The sequence below is a fragment of the Macrobrachium rosenbergii genome, chromosome 28 (assembly GCF_040412425.1).
Source record: "Macrobrachium rosenbergii isolate ZJJX-2024 chromosome 28, ASM4041242v1, whole genome shotgun sequence".
NCBI lineage: Eukaryota > Metazoa > Arthropoda > Malacostraca > Decapoda > Palaemonidae > Macrobrachium > Macrobrachium rosenbergii.
Window position 1 is genome coordinate 1,112,220 of NC_089768.1, and position 23,736 is coordinate 1,135,955.

Here is a 23,736-nt window from a genome sequence, read left to right on the forward strand (position 1 = left end):
ATGATTCCGGCAGCTTAGGGAGTTGTTCGCTAAACTGCGTGGAAGCGCAAAGAGGGTCCAGCTTGCCTACAGTGAAAGTGGACGGGCGTCCACCAGAACTCGTTACTTCCTGGGAATACCAGGAAGTAGGGTCTGTTTCCCTTAATTGAGGAAAGGGGTTCCCGTCAAAGCATGCTCGGGCCGTAGCCAGAGCAACTTTGTCCATGCAAGGAGTGGGAAGATCTTCTCCAGGGTGAACATCGTGAAATTGCCCTTGAAAGGGGTCAATTTTGTGTTCACTGCCTGCCACTCCGTCAGAGTGCGCAGGAGAGCCGACTGGGCTTGGTCTCTAGGGATGATGACAGTCTCCCTAGGTACCTTGTCGACAATCCAGGCTTCTTCAGTAAGCCTCACGAAGCCAGGATAAGGGGGCAAGAGATCGGGGAAGAACTCCAACTCCTCCAACCGTCTCGTGCCCAGACCGTCTAAGGTAAGTTTGCCATCATGTTGGATGGCCCGGAGTGCGAACTGCCAAGGGTTTCCGACATCAAACGGCGGGAGGTCCGCAGTGTCGGGGATAGAATACTGCGGTTCTGCTTTACGTTGGCGAGCCAAACCTGCCAGTATATTGTCATAGTTGGCAAACTTATCTGAGATCTTCTCAAACCTAGAATCTAGGTCCTCCGTGAACTTTTTGTATAGTTCAGTGGCCAGGGCTTGCGCATCAAAAAGAGGCTGGCGAGGAGGGCTTGGTTTTGCCGCCCTCTTACTCGCGCCCTTGCCGGAGGAGCTAGATTTACTCCCGGAGGCTACCGGTCCTGAAACCTTAGCCTTCGACGGGGGGAAGGGCAATGCCTTCTTGGAAGTCGAGGACTTATAGCCCTTCGCCTTCCATGAAGTCTTCAACTTGGGGATAGCAGACGGAGCTCTATCACCCAAAGAGGAAGACTTCACAAAACCTGCAAATGAAGATACAGATGAAGCAGGGGAGTCAAACAAAGGGGGGCCCGCCCCAATATCCTCACTTACCTCACCACTTACCACCTGGTCCTGCTCCGTATTCATTGGTTCCAAGTCGAGATTTAGGGCGGCAACATCCTCCGAGACCTCGGCGTACATGATGTCCACTTGAGGTGGCTGGGTCGCATCACGGATCTGTTGGATAATAGGGGTGGCAAGTTCTTCTGGTACTGCAGCGGCCACCCGTGCGCCGGGGTAAAGCAAGTCCCTCAACCTGGCGTCGAGGACGTAGGGCTTCCCCGACGGAACATTCCTGCCGAACCCAGCCACCCAGGCCCGGAGGGATTCCAAGGCAGACTTCTTGGAAGCTTCATCCGCCTGCAAGGAAACCTGCAGTTAGTCAGGAATGAAAAGACAGAGGCGGAGAATATAAACAACGTGTCGTATGAGGAGCATGGACCGGAGGAAAGAAGACTTTCACTTACCGACTCGTCTTGGATGGTTGAGGAGAGAGCAAAGCAAACCTCACAGCCATCGGGGTGCCAAACAACCAGGTCGTCCAGTCGGACCGCACAACCAGCGTGGGTCCGGCACACTACGTGCCCGTAGGGTTGTTGAAGGGAGGCGGTACACCCCGGCTCCTCACAGCGAACAGTCTGTAAAGGTAACAGTACATGAACCTCACACTCTAAGCAAAATAAAGTCGGCAAGGCCGGGAAACTCAACTACAACCGGAATACTCCGGCGTAGAAGAACTACCAAATTAAACTGGGCCAATAAGCTTTAAATGCACAGAGTGGAAGGTAAGGATTCAGACCCCGGAAGACTCCGGGGAATGAAGGAACGAGAAACCAGGAACCAACCATAAGGGCTGCCAGAAAATTAACGGCGGAGCCCCCGGGTGTGGGACCGGAATCACGTATATGGTAGAACAAAATAATAATAATAACAATAATCAAAAATAACAATGATGGTAACACTCCGGAGACCGGAGGAGTCCGTTACGCTAGCGTGACATAGAATCATCCCACATTCACCTCCCCGCCGGAGAAACAAATGGGTAAAGGATCTATGTTCATAACATACGGCGGGGCCACACCTAAACCCTAACTTCGTAGCTCGATGGGGAGACGAGAGGTTTGAGACAGGATTCGAACACGCTCGAGCAAACGAACCACCCACCCCACCACAGCGAAGCTGGGGACGATATGGGAGGGAGCGAATCCCTCTACCAATAGGAGGAGTCCCTGACTCGGAGAAAACGCCATCTAGCGTCACCCGCACGAGTCGCAAAGCTGAGGGGGAGGGGGGGGTAGTGAAGAGGAGTAGGCTACCGGAAGGGGAGAGGAGACAAGGAGAACATGACACCCGCTCAACTGCATCCTTCCTTCCCAATGAACTTGGAAGGGAAGCCTACTCCAGGGAGCTACACAGCCCAAAGCCCAACTCCTCCTAGGCGTAGCCTAATATAAACCTAACCTATTATAGGTTAGGAAGGAGAAAGGGGTGTAAAAGGAGAGGAGGAACCAACAGGGAGAGAAATTTTGTGCCGAGAGCCAACCAGGAACGAGTAGGGGATAAGTAGGCGACTAGCCTAGAGGAAACACATCCAAAGAACTCGATTCCCCCGAAATTGGAGGAAGAGGGACTAAGGGCTCACTCTGACCCTAAAACGATCCCTGTGGAAACAGCAACCAAAACTCCCTCAACCTGATCTCCCGCCCTAGGGCAAGGGATGGAGCCCACACTACAACCATCATATAAAAACAATCAAAATAAAATTACGTTCACAGGAAGTGTAGCCTACCTCGGGGAAAAGGCCACCAGAGGTAAACTACACAACCAAAAACAATAAACAAATAAAATTAAAAATACTAAAACTAAAAGAAGAGCACCATCTTCAAGAATAACATAATAGCCTATGAGACTAAATGAAAAAGAACCCAACCTGGTGGGGGGGGGGTACTTGGACGGAGCAACTCCCTAAGAGAGGCCGACAGGCCAAAAATGCAAAACAAAAACTAAAATGGAGGGGGAGCTGTAAGGTGTCAAAGAAACGAGCAGGTAAAGGTTACTGCTGCTTTATTACAGATCCAGGCGGCTTATATTGCGGCCGACTGACGCCGGGCCGTGAGAGACAATGGAATTGACTGTGACCTGAGGTCGAAACAATAAACAATAATATGCAGTGAACAGTACAAATTACAATACAAAATATACAGAGCTACAATATAGATACAGTCTTGATGCCTGTGAATGAAGAAACATGTGATACACAATGTGTGACATACGTATAAATACCATAAAGTAAAAATGATTAAAATGCGTGACCTGGCACGTTTTAGGCGTGACTAATTGAGCTTGAAGAAAACGGGAAGTCACCAAAGAAAACAAGCTCAGCGGAGACTTAATTAATGGCGCCGCGAAAACACTATCCTGGCGCCGAATTGGTGACTTTACAAATACTCCCAAGGCGAGGGACGCGTCTGATTAATCCCTGTACCTGGTGGGGCGCTGAAGGTGCCGCGGCTCCTTGAAGATAACTGAGGGGCCTCCCGCCTGTGAGGCTGCTGTTTGGGCGGTCCCTTCCTGGGCGGCGCGCCTGCGGGGTGAGGCGTGCTGGAGTGCGTTTGGGCGGAAGGGGTGCTGCGTCGCTGCTGCGGGACTCTCCGACAGGAAGGCGGGCTTTAGCCGGTCTATGGAAACCCAGTCGTTCTTGCCTGGGAGTGCCAGCCGAACGCCTTGCTGTTCCGCTCCAGCACGCGGAAGGGTCCCCTGTAGGGCTTAGTTAGTGGTGGACGGACGGCGTCGACTCTGGCGAAGACGTGGGTGGCGGATGACAGCTGTGGCGGCACGAAGGTGGTTGCTCTGGCGATGTATGGCGCCTGCAAGGGGGCGAACTTGCCGGCCACGTCGCGGAGCCTCTGCAGAGATGGGGAGTGGCGATCATCCGTCACGAGCTCTCCCGGCACCACGAGGGTTCCCCATAGGTTTGTTCAGCTGCGGATGGGGTGCCGTCGGCTCTGGGGGCGGTCCTCAACCCGAGAGGACCCACGGCAGCTGATGTTTCCAGTCCTCGGCGGTGCAGCGGGCCATGAGGATGACTTTAAGGACCTGTGGAACCGTTCAACCAGGCCGTTGGCCGCTGGGTTGTACGCTGTGGTGGTGTGGTGCGTGGTTCCCAGCAGTTGAGCCAGGGCAGACCACAGCTCGGAGAGGAAAGCGGGGCCATTGTCGGTTGTGATGTGGTCCGGGGCCATGCGGCTAACCCAACTGGAGAGCAGGGCCTCGGCGCGCGCGCTGGCGGTGGCTTCTTGCATGGGCGTGGCCGGGCCACCTCGTCGAACGGTCTACCACTGTGAGGAGGTATCTGGATCTGCCTGATGGGGAAGGGGCCCGGCGACGTCGATGTGGATGTGGCGAAGCGGCGCCCTGGCTGTGGGAACTTCGCCTACCCCGACTGCGTGTGGCGACCCACTTTACTGGTCTGGCACTGCAGGCACTGTTTTTGCCCAGGCTGTGGCGTCCTTTTGCACCCGTGCCAGACGAACTTTTTGAAAGCAGTTTGGCGTGGTCCTGCCGGAGGTGTGAGAGGCCGTGAATGATGTCGAATACCTGGCGGCGGCGTGAGGCTGGAACCAAAGGGCGGGGCTGGCCTGTGCTGATGTCACAGAGCAGGCTGGGGCCTCCGGGGCGAGGGTCACGTCCGCCACTTGAGGGATGTGATGGCGGTGCGGTATGCTGGGGTTTCTGGGTCAGCGGCCTGTTCTCTGGCAAGGTCCTGGTAATCTACACCAAGCTGCACTGCGTTCAACTCGACTCTGGAGAGGGGTATCTGCTACGGGATTTTTCTTGCCGGGGAGGTACCTGACGGAACAGGTAAATTCGGCTATGGCTGAGAGGTGGCGCTGCTGTCTGGAAGACCATCGTCCCCTGCTTCGTGAAGGCGTGAACCAGTGGCTGGTGGTCTGTGAAGATTGTGAAGGGCGTCCCCTCCAGGAGGAACTTGAAGTGCCGAACTGCGCGGTACATCGCACAGAGTTCCCTGTCGAAGGTGCTGTAGCGGGACTCTGCGGGACTGAACTTCTTGCTGAAGAAGGCGATGGGCTGGGGGCGCCGTTGATGATTTGCTCCAGAACAGCACCGCAGGCAACGTTACTGGCGTCTGTCGTCAGCTGGAGGGGAGCCTTGGGATCCTGGTGTGCCAAGGCGGTTGCCTTGGTGAGGCGGCCTTCGTCAGGGAAAAGGCCTGCTGCTGGCTGGGTCCCCAAGACAGGGACTTGGTTGACCTTTAGGACTTCCGTCAGGGGCCGTGGTGTGCGCGATCCCGGGGATGAACCGCCTGTAAAGTTTACCATCCCAAGGAACTCCTGGACGGCCTTGATGGAGGTGGGTGTCGGGAACTTAGCTCACGGCTGCCACTTTCGATGTAAGAGGGCGGGCGCCTGTCGGAGACACCTCGTGACCCAGGAATTCTGCTTTCTGGACGCCGAAGGTACACTTGTCAAAACGGACGACGAGGCCGTTTTCTTGGAGGCGCTGGAGGACTGCTTTGATGTGCCTCTGGTGTTCGCTGTGAGACCTGGAAAATATGAGAATGTCGTCGACGTAGCAGACGCAGAATTTTTAGGTCCCCAGGATGCTGTCCATGAGCCGCTGGAAGGTGGCCCCGGCGTTCCTCAGCCCGAAGGTGGAGAAGGCGAACACATAGGACCCGAAGGGCGTGATGATGGCTGTCTTTGGTATGTCCTCTGGCGCAACAGGTACCTGGAAATAAGATTTAAGAAGGTCCAATTTAGTGAATATTTTGGCCCGTGAAAGGAGGCCGTGAGGTCTTGCATATTGGGCAGAGGGTAGTGGTCGGGCTCCGTTGCAATGTTGAGCCGCCTGTAGTCGCCAGGGTCTCCAGGAGCCGTCGGTTTCTGCACCATGTGGAGGGGGAGGCCCATGGACTGGAGGCTTTCCTGCAGATGCCCATCCGTTCCATCTCCGCGAATGCTTTTTTTCGCCTCCTGAAGGCGCTGAGGGGGAAGCCTGCGGAACCGCGCATGTGTCGGGGCCCTTTAGTCACTATATGGTGGTATATGCCGTGCTTGGCTGGGGCCCGGGGACTTAGCGGCTCGGGCTTAAACACCTCAGGGAACTCCGACAGAAGGTGTGCATACTGGTGGGGCGACGCGCTGATGGTGGGTCTGGGTCCCGCCGTTAACGGGAGAGACCGGCAGAGTCGGCATCGAGGAGGCGCTTGCGCCCCACGTCGACTAGCAGGCCGAAGTGCGCCAGAAAATCGGCCCCCAGGAGTGGGGTTCCTACGTCCGCGACGATGAAGTCCCAGGAGTAACTCTGGCCAAGGATGGAGATCGACAGGAGCCTGGTGCCGTAGGAGAGGATGGGGGTTCCGTTGGCGGCCGTCAGGAAGGCGGCCGGGTCTGGTGTCTGGTTGCGGTCCTCTCTGGATGCTGGGAAGACCGACTTAAAGGCTCCTGTGTCGACCAGCATCATCCTGCCGGAGACGGTGTCGCGGACGTAAAAACCTACTGTTTTTGAGGCCCTGGGTTCTTCGGCTGCCATGGCGGCCTGTCCTGCTGGCCGCCGCCACCCCGTTTTTGAACGGTTTAACGAGCAGGGCGGCAGGCAGTTTCGGGCGTCCTTTCCGAACCACTTGTGGTAGCGACAGAAGCCCGGGGACCACCGTCTGCTGTGGTTCGGTGGACGTCTGTTGGCGATGGCGTTGACGGGCTGCTCTACGTCCTCTTCAGGCTGGACGGAGCTGACCGGCTGTGTGGCCGGTTTTAGCCGCTGTGAAGCCTTGACGGAGTCTGTGAGGTGTTGTGCCGCCTCTATGAGGTCCTCGACAGGCATGGTGTAGGGGTGAGCGATCTGGTTGCGTACTTCGGGAGGAGTTGGCGAAGGAAGATTTCCCGTATGAAGCTTATCTCCTGCCGCTTGTTTGTGCCACCCAAGACTGGTGTTGACAGGAGATCTACGACCATGCCCCAGCGTCTCTTGGATTGAGGTCGTGGCGTGGATTATTGGCAAGGTCGATAGCACGGGCGGCCGCTCGGCGATGGGCAGGGAGCAAGCTTCGAGGAGGAACTTTTTTGTGGTGCTGTATGTGAGGGTGAGTGTTTCGGGTACTCGCGAGATGAGTTTGTTGTACACGTCCTCCGGAAGGGCGTTGAGCACTGTGTTGGCCTGTAGGATTTCGTCCGTGAGGTCCGCGATTCTGAAGTGGCTCTCCACCCTGCGCAGCCACCTCGATGGGTTCCCCTGCGTAAACGGCGGCAGCTTTATGGTGAGGGCGGCCCGCGATTGTGTTGCCCGGCCGTCGTGTGTTCGGGGCGCTGGTGTGGAGTTGCGGGAGGGCCTCGATGCGGGGGCGGGCGCGGCTGTGATGGGAGGTAGGTAAACCTCGGAGTCCGCGGGGTCCGCGTTTAACTGCATGAAGGAGGGGATATCCGCGTCCATGCTCGCTCCTTTGACCCCTTACTGGAGTGGGGTACTCGCGTCAGTACGCACTTTCGTGCGCCGTGTGGTTCCGCTAGTGACGCTGGTGGGGTACGCCGACGAGAGTCAGCACGCTCAAACGCTGGTTACAGCGCCGTGTTTAGGCCGCTAAGAGCGTTTTGGAGAAATCCTGGAGCCAAGACTGAGTCGCCGTGTGAGTCCGCTAATGGCTCCGGGATACTCCGGGGGTCACCACTGTAAGGTGTCAAAGAAACGAGCAGGTAAAGGTTACTGCTGCTTTATTACAGATCCAGGCGGCTTATATTGCGGCCGACTGACGCCGGGCCGTGAGAGACAATGGAATTGACTGTGACCTGAGGTCGAAACAATAAACAATAATATGCAGTGAACGAGTACAAATTACAATACAAAATATACAGAGCTACAATATAGATACAGTCTTGATGCCTGTGAATGAAGAAACATGTGATACACAATGTGTGACATACGTATAAATACCATAAAGTAAAAATGATTAAAATGCGTGACCTGGCACGTTTTAGGCGTGACTAATTGAGCTTGAAGAAAACGGGAAGTCACCAACCAAAGAAAACAAGCTCAGCGGAGACTTAATTAATGGCGCCGCCGAAACACTATCCTGGCGCCGAATTGGTGACTTTACAGAGCCACCGCACGGAACCACCAGGAAGGAATTCAAGGGCTAAAATCTATATATATAGCGACTAGGAAAAACTCCGACCGAAAGAACAGAAGGAGTCGCCTCGCAAGATGGTCGACATGGCTGACCGGGGGACACCGTGGCGTCATAAGAAGATCCCAATATTTATGAAAATACGAGACCAAAACAGCCATAAACAGATCAAAAACCCCACAAGAAGATGGTACTTAACTTAGAGATGGAAAAGGTGCTCGAAGCCATTGTAGATGAAGTAAAAAACAATCCAAAAAAGGGACGAGCACACAAAAGAAGCGAACGTATCACGTGCTAGAAAATGGAATGAAGTAGGTGGCGCTGGTGTCGCCGTCCTGGCGGGTGTTGAGGGTGGGAGCTGTAACGGCTCACCGCTCTTTTACGGGGGTTTTGATAAGGAGAGATCTTTCGAGTATATTTCCGTGGTAGTGGTATTTCACTCACCCTTCATTATACCGACGTCTTCTAAAGACGATCGACTGGGGGTAGTAACCCCAGCTTTCCTGAAAGCTCTTTTTCTCTGGTATATCTAGCATTGTTATACCTAGAAATTCGTGCTGTAATGGAATTTCACCGGCTGACACGGGACTGAACTCAGAAAATATACATGATTAAAATAATTGTAGTTCAACTTGTTAAATTTAACAATAAGACTATGAAATACATTTCATCATATCGATCTTGGATAGGGTTCTTTTTTATTGTTACTAATGTCGTCATCAGTTTGCAGTTGTAAATCTGAGGACGGTCTGGGAACAGGATTCGCAAGTGATGACGCATCACCATGACAGACTGTTGTGGGATTTTTCATACGACTATATTAAAGTTGAAATTATTGTTGAATTTTTGTTTTCATGAAGAAATAATGATATAAAGCAAATTATTGAGTAATTTTTGCCATCAGCAATCAAATAATCACAATCATGGCAATATTCAAACTTAGTTCCATCATGACGTACAGTATGTCTGTACAGTAAACCCCCCGTATTCGCAGTCTCATTATTCGCAGACTCACCTATTCGCAGATTTCTCTTTGGAACGTATCTACCCATTATTCATGGAAAATTCGCCCATTCATGGTATTTTTCACTGAGAAATATTCACTAATTACTGTACTTTCATACCATTTTCATGACTAAATGCACTTTTTGTGATAAAACTATTAAAATACTCAGTTACGAGCATTTTTAGAGGGTTTTTCTTGCGTTTAAACTATCAAAATAGGCAGTTCTAAGTGTTTTTAGAGGGGTTTTAAGTATTCGCGGATTTTAGCTATTCAGGGGGGGTTATGGTACGCATCCCTAGCGAATAAGGGGGCTTACTGTAAATAGAACAGAAGTAGAGGGCTGTCATTGGCTAGCAGATCTCCATGGCAACCAGCCAGCCAATCAGGTTTTAGCTGTATTCTGTCTGAGAAAGAACGTTTTGCTCAGAGAAGCACTTAGAGTGCAAAATTGTTGGTTCAGAGATTCTTCAACAACAAAATATTTTTTTTTTGTTTCAGATGTTGACTAACACTGCGTTGACATGTCTTTAAAACAAAATTCTTCTCTTTAATCTGTCGAGGATAGAATTACGCTGCAAAGAGGGAACTGGCAATTTTCTCTCTCTCAGTCTCTCTCATGTCATCTGCCATGTAAACACAAGTATCGTTCAGTAACTCAGCTTTTGTCTTCGTAAAGTTTACCCTTGTCATGTCTTTTCTTTCCCAAAAAACACACAAAGCATCGTACTGTAGCTACCAGTCAGGCAGCAGAAAGGTAAAACTGTTAATGCTCAGTGATTGGCTATGATACTTCCTACCCTTCCAGACAATGATGTTTCTTAATAACGGTACATACTGTGTGCAAGTTAAATTGGTTACAAGTAAGGCAAATGAAATCTGCCAGGTTGCTCAGTAGGAATAGATTAGGTAAAGATGAAGGCACTGCCCTGATAATCCTCCAAGCAACTTTTGCTTTCTCATCAGCCTGTCCTACACACTTTTCGAAAAGACGGGGGAAAGTGAACAAAAAAGAGGATAAATGCCTGATTGTACCCTCAGGCTAGGGAACTCAAACCCAAGACCATGGAAGACCACAGTACAAGGTTGGAGAACAAAATTTGACTTCAGAGTAACCTTCTCTGGGAAGGGTTGCCTTAGAAGGGTTGCCTACCAAGGTTAAAGGGTCCCTTTTACCCACTGGTTTAATTTCGGAGTGTTCGTCTGCTAAAAGAGTTGCCTGCCTAGGCTAAAGCGTCTCTCCTACCCTAACTCTCGTAGGCATGGATGTCACACCCTAAAGTGAATGTTGGCCCAAGGAAGTTCCAGTGCAGTTCCTGTTATGATAAGAACAGCGAACTTGTCTTTGGCAAGTAGTACTCAGTCACGTGTTGTCTCTGAAAAAAGTTTGTTCTGCCCGGCCATGTCACCTGCACTCGCTTCAGTGTCAACTGGAGCTGCATTGGTCAGCCTCAAGCATCTTTCACTTGCTTGGCAGTTGGACGACAAAAGCCTCCTTGTGGGAGTTCCCTTGAGTGTCCCACTTCTAGGGCACTTGTTTTTTTAGATACATCAGAGGAGGGGTGGGATGTACTCCTGAGTGGTTTGTCTGCCTCTGCTGTGTGGGCAGAGGATGGGCTTCATTTGCATATCAGCATCGTGAAAATGTGAGCAGTGCTGATAACCCTGCAAGCATTTGGGGATTGTGTGAGGGTCACTCTAGTGTTGAGCTATAACATGATTGTAGTGGCTTATGTCAACAACTGGGGGCTATGGTTTCCCTTCACGTTTGTTAGTTAGCAAAGCAATAGCATGAATGGGTGCTTTGTTATGCCACCAAGCTGTCAGAGGTACATTCTGGCTAGAAGGAATGTTTTAGCAGACCAGCTGAACTGCCAGGGCCAGTTAGTTGGGAGATAATACAATTCACGCTTTAGAGAATCTGATAAAGCTTAAGGGCTTTTTCTCTGTTCAGAGCCTTTACTACAGAATTAAATGGAAATTGTTTAGCTTGGTTACTGTAATGATCTTAGGGAAGCAATTACTGCTCCCTCTGTTGAACCCTTCTCATTGATAGAGCGTACTATAGGTTTCACTCAGGTGGTGTGGCAATTATTCCTGCTTTTGTGGTTGCTGCTTGATTGTGTTTGTCTTGAATCAGGTAAACAGTCTGATCTGTGGTGGGAGGCTTCCTTGCAGTCAAACAATCTACTTTCCCTCTTACTTTGTGAGATGCCCCAGGAGCATCAACCACAGTGTCTTCTACACCTTGCCTTGACCAGGTTATCGTGGGCCCGTGGTACATCTGCTAGTACTGTTAGAATTGATCATGTGCCCCTCAGTCCTGTGAGCAGGCACATGAGCAGATTGGTGCACCGCTCCCTCAAGAGGACTCAGGAAATACCTCCACCTTTTCAAATATGGGACTGTCTACTAGTTTAAAGCTTTGCTTCAGGTTTGTGACAGCCCCACAAATGTTCACACTAGTGTTCACCTTAGTATGACCATGTACCAATTCATAGGGTATCTGTATTATAGTGCTGGATTTCCTTGATGACTGGTTAGTTCCTGCATCCTCAGAGCTACAGTTGAGTGGCACTGATCATCACCAGGCAGTCCTCCTTCACAGCTCCGTGCCGTTGTGTGTGGAAATCGGAGAGGATTTTGAATGCCGGATGGATGACAGGAACCTCCTTTAGGCCGTTCCCATGAACTTTCAACCCCCCAGAATGTGGCTGTTTACAGACACATCATAGGATGGTGGCATATACCTAGAGGCTCTTTTTCTCAGTTGAGTGTTTAGAGGATGAACCTCATCTGAGTATCAACATTTTGAAAATGCTAGTGGAGCGGCTAGCTAAGCATTATGAGATTGTGTGATGAGTCACTCTGTAGCATTGATAAGTGATAACAGGACCATAGTGGCTTATGTTAACAAGCGGGCATAGGGGTTGTGGTTCCTTCACCTCTGTTTACAGGCTAAGCAGATGCATAAGTGGGTGGTTGCTATGCTGCCAAGCCATCATTTCAGGGAGGAATGGTTTGACAGACCAACTCAGCTACCAAGGACCAGTAGGGTCCCCAAAAATTAACTCACTGTTCGGGGGATCTGGTAAGTAATGAATCCAGCACACCTAACTTATGGTGTACGACAGTTCCAGGTAAAGTAATTAATAGCCTATCCCAACCTATATTTTGTAATTATCATTCAGTTTAAGATATTAATTTAGATAGCATTCAGTGTCAGAGATATATCTGCAAAATTAATTGTTTCTAACAATACAATACGGTACTGTACACTATAGCCTAACAAAATTATAGCCAGTTACAGTAGTTCTTCATGCTCATGCTTACAAGATATGTAAAATACACAAAATCTTACAGTATAAAAAAATACCTATAAACAGTATTTTTTACATATTGTATATGCCAGCGAATAAGTCAACATTAGAATAATCTAAAAGAATATCTCCAAAACAAGGGGTCGACTTATATGCTGAATATAGACTATGAATCTTTACCACTGAGGGGTAAACAGTGAAACAAATGTTTGGCAGTCAGTTTGCCACACCAAACATAAGGATAATTTCATATGTAAAGAAATTTTTTTCTTGACCGAAATGATTAAGATTTTATTTTGGTATTCCAGATATGTATACTTGGTGAGAGAGAAGTTTGGTGAAGAATCAGAAATGGTTATAGATGTATTGTCAAAAGAAGGACAGAGTACTGCATCACAAATTATAATTACTTCTGCCATTAAGCTCTATGAAGCTAATGAAGATAATGCATCCAAAGGTAAGTTACATCAGTTTTTCCCAAAGTAAAATCAGTACCCTGCATGGGACTATTCGACCTAGCATTATCCACTAATTCTCTTAAACCTACCTCCTCTGATTTAAAAAGTTTTAATGTTTGTAATATGGCTAATAGTTACATTCACTTATTTGTGGCTTTCCACATTCATATCATCTGTTTGATCTTACAAAAGGACATTTTTATTCATAATTAAAATTTTCTTGCAAAATTAATTTCACCAAACATATTAGGAATGCCTGGCTGAACTGAGAATGATAAGACCATCCCCATTATTAAAGCTGATAAAACTAATATATCTGTACTGTGTTTTTACAATACGGTTTGTTCCGACACAATATACCAACCCTTGGTCCTTTACATTAGGATTACTTTCAGGCGTAGGCTGGAAATGACCATTGAACTTCAAACAAGGTGGTTAGGCAGTTAACCCTTAAACGCCGACTGGACGTATCGTAAGTCGACTAAAATTGTCTGTCGGGTGACGAGTGGACATACCGTACGTCGACTACAAAAAATTTCAACCTTCGGTCAACTTTCACTCGACTGAAATGGTCGAAAAACGTAATTGTAAGCTAAAACTCTTACATTCTAGTAATATTCAATCATTTACCTTCATTTTGCAACAAATTGGAAATCTCTAGCACAATATTTCAATTTATGGTGAATTTTTGAAAAAACTTTTTCCTTACGTCCGCGCGGTAACTTGGCCGAAAATTTCAGAAATTCTTTCGTCATTTTGTTGTAATGTTTGCGCCGTTTTATATTAGCTGTTACATAAAGTTATATGAAAATGTGCACAATTTCATGTAAAATACAACAAAAAACAATGCATGGTTGTAGCTTTTATCAAATTTGAAATATTTTCATATAAATCACGATAAGTGCCAAAATTTCAACCTTCAGTCAACTTTGACTCAACTGAAATGGTTGAAAAATGCAATTGTAAGCTAAAACTCTTACATTCTAGTAATATTCAATCATTTACTTTCATTTTGCAACAAATTGGAAGTCTCTAGCACAATATTTCAATTTATGGTGAATTTTTGAAAAAAACTTTTTCCTTACATCCGCATGGTAACTCGGCCGAACATCTAAGAAATTCTTTCGTTACTTTGTCGTAATGTTTGCACCGTTTTATACTAGTTGTTACATAAAGTTTTATATATGAAAATGTGTGCAATTTCATGTAGAATACAAAAAAAATAACTCATGGTTGTAGCTTTTATCAATTTTGAAATATTTTCATATAAATCACGATAAATAGAAAAAATTCGACCTTCGGTCAACTTTAACTCGACCGAAATGGTCGAAAACTGCAATTGTAAGCACCTTCATTTTGCAACAAACGGGAAGTCTCTAGCACAATATATCGATTTATGGTGACTTTTTGAAAACTTATTTTTACGTCCGCACGTTACGAATTCATACATCATTTTGTGATAATATTTTCTCTGTGTTGCTTTGATCGTTTTACAATTTGCTATATACCAAAATCATCGCAATTTAGTGTACAATAGAAAGAAAAAAAAATAACCCATTAGCTTTAACCGATTTGCTCACAGCGTGATTTGTATACAATTACATATGAAATTTTTTTTTGTGCTGTCATATATTTCAATATTTATATATGATAATGATATTTTTTTAATTTCTGATGGTTGCATACTAAACTTCAAGCAATGACAAAAAAAGGAGCCAAAAATGAGCTCTTAATCTTAAAAACTAAGCATGCTGTGATTTTTTGAAAAAACTTTTTTTCCACTTCGGCGCTAACTCCCGAACGCCGCCGGCATACGGCAGACACTTTTGTAAATAGAGGCTCGGCGTTTAAGGGTTAAAATACTCAGTTATAAGCATTTTTACAGGGTTTTTCTTGTGTTTAAACTATCAAAATGGGCAGTTCTAAGTGTTTTTAGAGGGCTTTTATGTATATGCAAATTTTAGCTATTCACGGGGCGGTTGTGGTACCCATCCCCTGCGAATACAGGGGTTCACTGTATATATATATATATATGTATATATGTGTGTGTAATATATATATATATATATATATATATATATATATATATATATATATATATATATATATATATATATATATATATATATATATATATATATATATATATATATGTGTGTGTGTGTGTGTGTATGCAAAATATGTGTGTATATATATATATATGTGTGTGTATATATATATATATATATATATATATATATATATATATATATATATATATATATATATATATATATATATATATATATATATATATATACAGTAATACTTTGATCTTACACGATTCAAGTTGCGAATTCACACACATACTGAACTTTTCACTGGAACCTAACTAATGGGCATACGCGATTTTTTCACAGACACGAAATTCTCGAGAAACCCTGCAGAAGTGGGTGTTTAATTTTTGAAGTAATTTACAAGTTTTCATGCTTTTATGTGTAAAATCTGTATGAAAAATGCATTTCATTCTTTTATGTGTGAAATCTGTATGAAAAATGCATTTCATGCTTTTATGTGTAAAATCTGTATGAAAAATGCATTTGATGTTTTAATGTGTAAAATCACTATGAAAAATGCATTTCATGCTTTCATGTGTAAAATCTGTATCAAAAATGTATTATTTTTATTTTTGTACATGCATAAATATGATGCAAAGGAAATTTGAGCTCATTCACTTAGTGTACTTTTACAAGATGTGATACCCATTTGCCAAGTTACTGCACTTTTCAAAGATGATACCCCTGCAGAAAATGCTTGTTTAATGTTTGAAGTATATTTAAAAGTTTTCATGCTTTTAACTGTAAAATCCATATGGAAAATTTATATTTATATTTATGTACATAAATATCATACCAGTATTATGTCCATTTGCAAAGTCTTTGTCACAAGGACTTTACATGACCTTGAGATGAGGTTGTTTGATAAAATGAATTCGTTAATGTAATATCAGAGATGTAACTAAGAGTTGTATAAGTGTCATTCTTTGAAAATTACTCTGTTCACTTCGGAGAAAAGTGCTGGTGCAATTTGTATGTGCATGTAATTACAGCACGTTCAGTTGGTGTACTTTTACAAGATGTGATACCCTTAGAAACTGCATTTTTCAAAGATGATACCCCTGTAGAAAGTATGTTTAATTTTTAAGTTTTCGTGTTTTTAGGTGTAAAATCAGAATGGAAAATTTGTATTTATACATTTGCGCATAAATACGATACAAAAGCAGTACAGTTAGGCCTACTTTATTACAGTATCTCTCTCTCTCTCTCTCTCTCTCTCTCTCTCTCTCTCTCTCTCTCTCTCTCTCTCTCTCTCTCTCATTCGTAGTTAGCGCTCAAACATACTTTTACAACTTATTATTTCTCTGTACGTCATTACCTGTACAGTATATAATTTTAAATTGATTGAATTTTACCTGTACTGTACTACGTTCTACGAACATTATGTACATGTTTTCGATTTTTTATGGAATTGTACTTTTGTTGACTGACATGACGTTTTGCCTAGTGATGCAAAGAAAACGGCTTTTACTCTAAGTGACAAAGAAAACGGCATCCCATGAATTAGGGATAACATTAGTATACGTACGCACCTACTGTAAATGCGCTATTATGAATGTGTGCAATACTCAATTTTTATGTCAACCATCAACCATTTACTGTATTCCTTTTTTAAGGGTAATAAGCTAAATTTTAAATAAAATTACACTAATTTTAGTTCATTTAAAAGTTAGCTTAATACTTTGGGACATGATTAGGGTCATATTTAGTGCTTAAACTTTGGAAATAAACATTTATTAGCGTTTTTAAAGACCATGGCAAACTTACGCGAAAATTCACCTCGCACGAGGGGCTCCGGAACCTAACCTCACGTAATTTCGAGGTATGACTGTATATATCTCAGTAGGTGGAAGGTGAAGAGAGAAGACAAACGTTAAAATAACAAACTCGGAATAAAAATTAACAGTTTAAAAACTATACAAAAAATATAAATGACAGGTACAAAAGATAGGGAAGAAAGATTACCATGAGGTGCTGAGGGCGCGGACTGAGTGGCAATTCGCGCCGGGTTCAGCTTCAACTTAAGCTCACGAGAGATAAAGAGGTGTTGAGGAAGACTGGGTGTTTAACTGTGGAAGGAGTTGTTTAATGAAGAGTGATTCTAGGATTGCTAAATATTGTTCATGAGGAGTTTGGCCTATAATTTTAAAATCTTTGTAATTTATGTCAGATTTACATTTCTTTGTATGTTCATGCGTACATGAAAATTTAGGATTAGTGAATTTGACACCTGGTTGTATAACTAATGCCTTGATGAGTGTCCAATCTCACTTTGAGTAACCTCTGTGTGGAGCCGACATACTTCCCTAGATTACATCTAGGATATTTAAATAGATATATGACTCCTGGGGTCATTAATGGACCGAGTTTCTCCTTATGTTTAAATAGAGATCTAATATTCATTGGGTTGCAGGGTATTAGCTTTTAATTCAATTGCAGGTAAAATTTTTTCGATTAACAGCTTCAGTTCATGGTAGAAATTTTTGTCATGAATAAATGGGACACTTCCATATAATCATAATTTTTGTACTGTTAGTATTTTAATTTTAGGATGGAAGATATTGTTTAAGAATTTGTAGGGGTGTTTATAAAAAAGTTTTGACGGAAAGCAATTATCATTGAAATATTGGTGGAGATAGGTTATTTCACCGTGGAAATGATTCCAATCAGACGTTATGTTAAAAGCCCTATGAAAGAGGGTAGACATGGAGTCTAGTTTAAAATTATAAGAACAGTTACTATAAAAATTTGAGCCCAGGCCAGTAAAAGTTTTCTTTCTAAAGACCGTGTTGTTAAAATGATCATTATATCTAAAAACTGTTACACCTAAAATTGGCAGCTTATTTTCATTTTCATATTCAGTTGTAAAATTAATGTTAGGATGTATTTTACTGGCATAATCAAGAAATTTGTCAGCTTGATCTTTGTCTTTGAACAATAAAAAGGTATCATCCATGTACCTACTATAAAATAAGGGATGGTAGGCCAAAGGACAATTGTCCAGCATATGCTCCTCCAGGGAGCACATAAAAATGTGTGCAAAGGTGGGACCCAAATGGTACACCATCTCCATACCATCAACCTGAATGTAGCTTTACCATTGAAAACAAAGGCTGTGTCCTGCATACCGACCTCGAGCAATTTTCTAAAATCCGTGAGGTTAAAATTATTAAAAGTGGCATCTGGGTCAGTAAAAATATGGCTAACAATAATGTTAATGGTTTCTTCGACCAGTACATTAGTAAAAAGAGACTCCACACCCATGCTAACCATAAATAAGTCTGAATCTTGGGGTAAGATTTTCTCTTTAAAATTTTATGAATTCTTAGAGAATTGAAGCTGTTAATCGAAAAATTTTCACCTGTAATTGAATGAAAGCTAATTTCCTGCAACCCAATGAATATCAGATCTCTATTTAAATATAAGGAGAAACTCAATCCACTAATGACCTCAGGAGTCGTATATCAATTTAATTGCCCTAGATGTAGTCTTGGGAATTACGTTGGCTTCACATGGAGGTTACTCAAAGTGAGACTGGACTCTCATCGAGGTGTTAGCTATATAGGTGTCAAATTAACTAATCCTGAGTTTTCATATATATACGTGAGCATACCAAGGAATGTAAATCTGGCATAAATTACAAAGTTTTTAAAATTATATGCCAAACTCCTAACAAACAATATTTAGCAATCCTAGAATCACTCTTCATTAAACAACTTGTGAGCTTAAGTCGAAGCTGAACCCGGCCCGAATTGCCACTCGGTCTGTGCCCCTCAGCACCTTTTGGTAATCATTCCTCCCTATCTTTTATACTTGTCATTTATATTTTTTATATAGTTTTTTAACTGTTAATTTTTATTCCGAGTTTGTTATTTTAACGTTTGTCTTCTCTCTTTTTATAGCATGGAAATGGGACTTTTACGTCTTGAAATGTTGCAGCAATAGTAAAGTAATTAGAAAAGGAATAAAGGACGGATCCTTCACCTTGCACCTACTGAGGTCTACTGGTTGATAGAACCCCTTTCAATCCTCACTATATATATATATATATCTATATATATATATCTATATATATATATATATATATATATCTATATATATCTATATATATATATATATATATATATATATATATATATATATATATATATACATATATATATATATATATATATATATATATATATATATATATATATATATATATATATATATATATATATATATATATATATATATATATATATATATATATATATATATATATATATATATATATATATATATATATATATATATATATATATATATATATATATATATATATATATATATATATACATTAAATAAATATTTTGTGTCATTGTCTTATGGCTTACTAGTTTCATGTATTGTGATAATAGGTTAATGTTGGTGTCGTCATTACAGGTGGTTTAGAACAGCGACATATTGTTGTACGGAATCATCTACTGAACTTGATAGAAAATGAATATGTGCAAAGGTGTCCTGCACCCAAAGATCCAAGTAAAGTCGTGCCAGAATTAAGCATTAAATCAGAAGATTTATACAGGTGGGTTTTTGTCATACATCTGCATGTTGGTCCTGACTTTCAGACCTATTAGGTTCTTGATCACTGGGCAAATGAATGGCTGTAAGACTTAAGAAATACATTTTTTATTATATTGCAAAATAGATGACAGTATTCGATTAATCGTTAATCTGTAAATACTCAGCTATGTATTAATTCTTTTAGATTATACATTACCTTTTGCATTTGCTCAGAAAACTGATTTTACAGATCTGAAACTTCTGCTATGGTTTGAAGTTTTGTTGTTTAAAAGTTGTACAATAGTTATTTGATTGGGTTATAAGTTGTTAAATGTCTATGTACCAATAATCTGAATGTTGTTATTTAGACATAGTGATTAAGTAGGCATAACTTGCCATTTGCATTTTTGTAGCCATTTATTCATCTTTTACTTTTGGGATGGAGTTTTGCTTGAACAGAAGACCACATAAAAATCCAGTTTTCGTACTGAAACGCGGATTGCATTGTGTTTCTATATAAATGTACATTCATATATGTACATGTACAATTACAAGTCATAGTTGTACAGATGCCTTACATGCCTGAGTTGTTTGGGATTAAATCAGAATTGAAGATAAGGAACTGACATTTAACTAGGTGCACGGGTGACTGCACAGGGACTGCAGTATGCATGTACAGTACCTTAAAAGGACATTTATCTCTCCATGTTTTGACCTAACATCTCTATGATTATAATAATAATAATAATAATAATAATAATAATAATAATAATAATAATAATAATAGGTTCTATTGAATATTATTGCTGCTTCAGCTGCATTTATTCTGTAGAAGACTTTTTCTATTTTCCTTATTGCGGACTTCTCTTCAGTGGAGGTGCGTGCTAACAGCTCGCCTATATTTGTCATTTCATGGGGGAAAAGTCAAAATCTGGATTCTGCTTCTTTATATATTATATACAGTTAGTTCTGTACAATTGTTGCCGCGACGTTTCGACAGACTCTTCTGTCATTCTCCAGTGGGAGCTAGTAGAGGACTGGCAGATTGCATAGGTCCTTCTGAACTTATACACGGGCTTCAGCGGGGGGTCATGGACGGCGAATTCTGATTGGTTGCAGTCGGCGAACTTCAAGCCAAATTTCTGCGCGGCTCGATCCTGACAGATCTTCGCAACCTGGGGATATCATTCATTCCAGCGTTCCCATTGGCCTGCCGTTGCGTGATGTCATGCCGGCTGACATCATCGGTAGTTTGGCTGCTATTGGGCTGAGGATGAATGATGTCATTATCTACTCTTTCTGTCGTAGTCGGGGACCGTCTCGAAGGGCGCCGCTCATCAGGGGCATCTCCATTCTCAGGGTTGTCGTTTTCAGGTATTCGTTGGATTTGGTGGGTGTTCTGCATTACTTTTCTTAAATTCGTGGGTAGGAGCGATGCCTCCTGCGTCGTATTCATTGTTGGTTTTTTTTCGGCAATGAGGAGCGCCTCTAGCAGACGTCGAGGGTCGGCGGCTCTCCGGATTATACTTATATTTTGTATAATACTGTCGCGGGAGATGGAAATATTGTGGGTAGCACGGGCGTGGTTTATGATGGCACCCTCCTGGGCGTGGCAGGAGATCCTTTTTGACAGACGCATCGTGGTCATTCCAATATAAGCGCTGGGGCATCCTCGGACAGGACATACAAATTGGTAGACCACGTTCTTCTGCTTGAGGGGTTCTCTTGCTGGTGGAGAGGGGTTATTCTTCATCACAAGATCACGGGTGCAGCGGTTCTTATAATAAATTACAAGATTTATTTTCTTGCTGTCTTACGACACCCTCCAGCCCCTCCTGTTAGTAGAAGCCCTCACAGAGAGAGGGTCCTACGACAGTAGACCTAGTTATGAGATTCTTTCTTTACCTGATGTGGTAGAAGATAGCTCTGTTTCTTCTCCTTTGATTCATGTTATGTCTCCCATCCTTAGCCCTCCTACACATTTACCCCACACTCCTTTACCAGGTTCCCATGCTTCTGACCCCAATGCTGTTGCCAGTCTCAAAGCAAAATCCTTAGCCAACACTGTTATGGAATTAACTTCCTCTTTCAAGGATTTTGTGTTGAAAATGGCGCCAAGCATCAGTGTTTCGCCCAGTGACAGTGTTGTGAGTGTTGAGGAGGTGGCTGTCCGTCCCCTGGTGCTCCTAGACGAAGGTCACCGTCCCACTCCCCCGCACCTGGGAGAAGACATACCAGAGGTCCAAGGGAGGTCCATTTTTGTCTTTAAGCAACATGATTCTTCGAGTAAGTGCCCATCATAGTCTGCTAAGCGTGCTCTCAGCTTGGAGCACCCCTCTATTTCGACTTACTTGGCGCCTGCATTACACCCAACTGCTCTGTGCCAACTGTGGAGCATTCAGCACCAACTGTGGAGTGTTTGGCACCAACATTTGGGCACTCGACGTCAAAAGTGGGGCGCTCAGGGAAATTCTGCTTTAGCCCCGATTAAGTGTCAACTTGAGGAACTTTTGGGCTTTTAAAAAAGAAACTGTCATTTCCAAGGGGACAAGAATGAATTGGAACAAGATACCGCCCCTTTGTCTGCTTATTTGTCATTGCTAAGATTCTTTCTGGCGAATTTTCCAGATTTCTTTGAGCCTGCTCCTCCTGTTTCCCCAGCCTTGACTTTCCGTATGAGGAAACGGACTACTGACGTCATTTGCCTCCTCAAGCTATTGCTTTCGTCTTCTTCAAAGAAAGTTTTTCAAGAAGTGGACGAGTGGTTGGCCATGAAGAGGGACCAAGGTAAAGCCCTCCTTCCAAACTTCTCAGGAAAAAGTATCGATTCTATGCCTCTGGGGAAGATCCCTCCTTGGGTGTCTCTGCTACCTCCCAGGGGGTTTTCCCCAATTTGGTTGACGCCAATTGTTGTTCTGCGTTCTCTGCACCCAAGATTTCCTTCTTGTCGCCCAAACTGGACCATCTTGCCAAAAATCTGTTCAAGTCATTAAAAATTTTTGCTTCCTTGATTGGATGGTGAGGGCTTTAGCCAGAAAAATTGAGGATTGTCTGGTCTCTGGTCGTGAACGAAGAGTTCTCTTCCGACTGGTTCGGAGTATTGTCTTGCGCAGGGATGGTTCTTCCAAGCTCACCTCCCTGTTTTTTATGGGAATCTTGAAGAAGTGAGAGCTGCGGTGCACCTTTGCCACTAAAGGAGTCACTGCAACACAGAAGTCAGCTCTCTTGTTCTCTCCATTAGGCAGATCCCATCTCTTGCCCCAGGACACTATAAGGAGATCCTCTCTGACCTTCAGAAGAAATCAATGACTTATCTGGCTCAATTTTCCAAGCGGTCTAAGGAAACTCCCACAACAACAACCAAGTCCTGCTCTCCTCTTCAGCAGTCCTTACAAGGAGGAAAGTATGGACCTTAATCTAGACCTCGGACCAATCTGCGCCCCCGTCTAGATCGACCAAAATGTCTTTATTTAAACCAGCTGCTAAGAAATGAGAACACAGTCCTTTGCGCCTCAGTTGGAGCCGGGCTACACCTCTTTTGTGAGGAATGGAGCTGCAGAGGGGCAGAACTTTGGGTAGTCCAAGTATTGAGGAAAGGATTTCCTAGCCCTTTCCATGAAAAACCTCCCTTATCCAAGTCGCGATCAACTTGATTGCCTACTTGGCTCACTCTAAGAAGCTTGCAGCTTTTTCTTTAGAAGTAGAGTCCCTTCTTTGCAAAGGGGCAATAGAGGAGGTTTTAGATCTCAACTTGGAGGGATTTTAATACCGTCTCTTCATAGTCCCCAAGTCATTGGGGGGCCTAGAGGCCAGTTATAACACTAATAGTTCACGTTTCGGAACTCTTTTTATATATTCTTCTAATTTCCTTCTGAATTCCTCCTTCTCCTCTTCACTACGCCTTTGTTGAGGAGTGTATGCCGAGATGATATGCCTTACTCTCTTATCTTTCAGAAACTTTAAAAGTCCATGAGCCTGTCACTGATACGCTGGACCTCAGACATTCTCCTGCAAATCTAGATGGAGAATAATTCCTACCCCATTTCTCCTTGTATCTTCCCCTGTGTAGTAAACTTTGTACCCTTCTCCAAGCTTTCTTGCACTTTTCCCCTTCCATTTAGTCTCTTGTATACATAGAATAATAATTTTCCTTCTTTGCATGACATCAACCCACTCTCTTCCCTTTCCTGTGAGGCTACCAACATTCCAATTT

At 43.7% G+C, this 23,736-nt stretch overlaps 1 protein-coding gene across 2 annotated transcripts in view; it reads left to right on the forward strand.

Annotated features, from left to right (window-relative positions):
- Positions 1-23,736, forward strand: part of Polr3C (RNA polymerase III subunit C) — an 86,295-nt gene that overhangs the window by 22,825 nt on the left and 39,734 nt on the right. For both annotated transcript variants that reach the window (XM_067129887.1, XM_067129888.1), the window contains exons 3-4: positions 12,730-12,878; positions 19,404-19,545. In XM_067129887.1, coding sequence (XP_066985988.1) covers positions 12,730-12,878; positions 19,404-19,545 — 291 coding nt within the window. The remainder of the gene's footprint in view (positions 1-12,729; positions 12,879-19,403; positions 19,546-23,736) is intronic.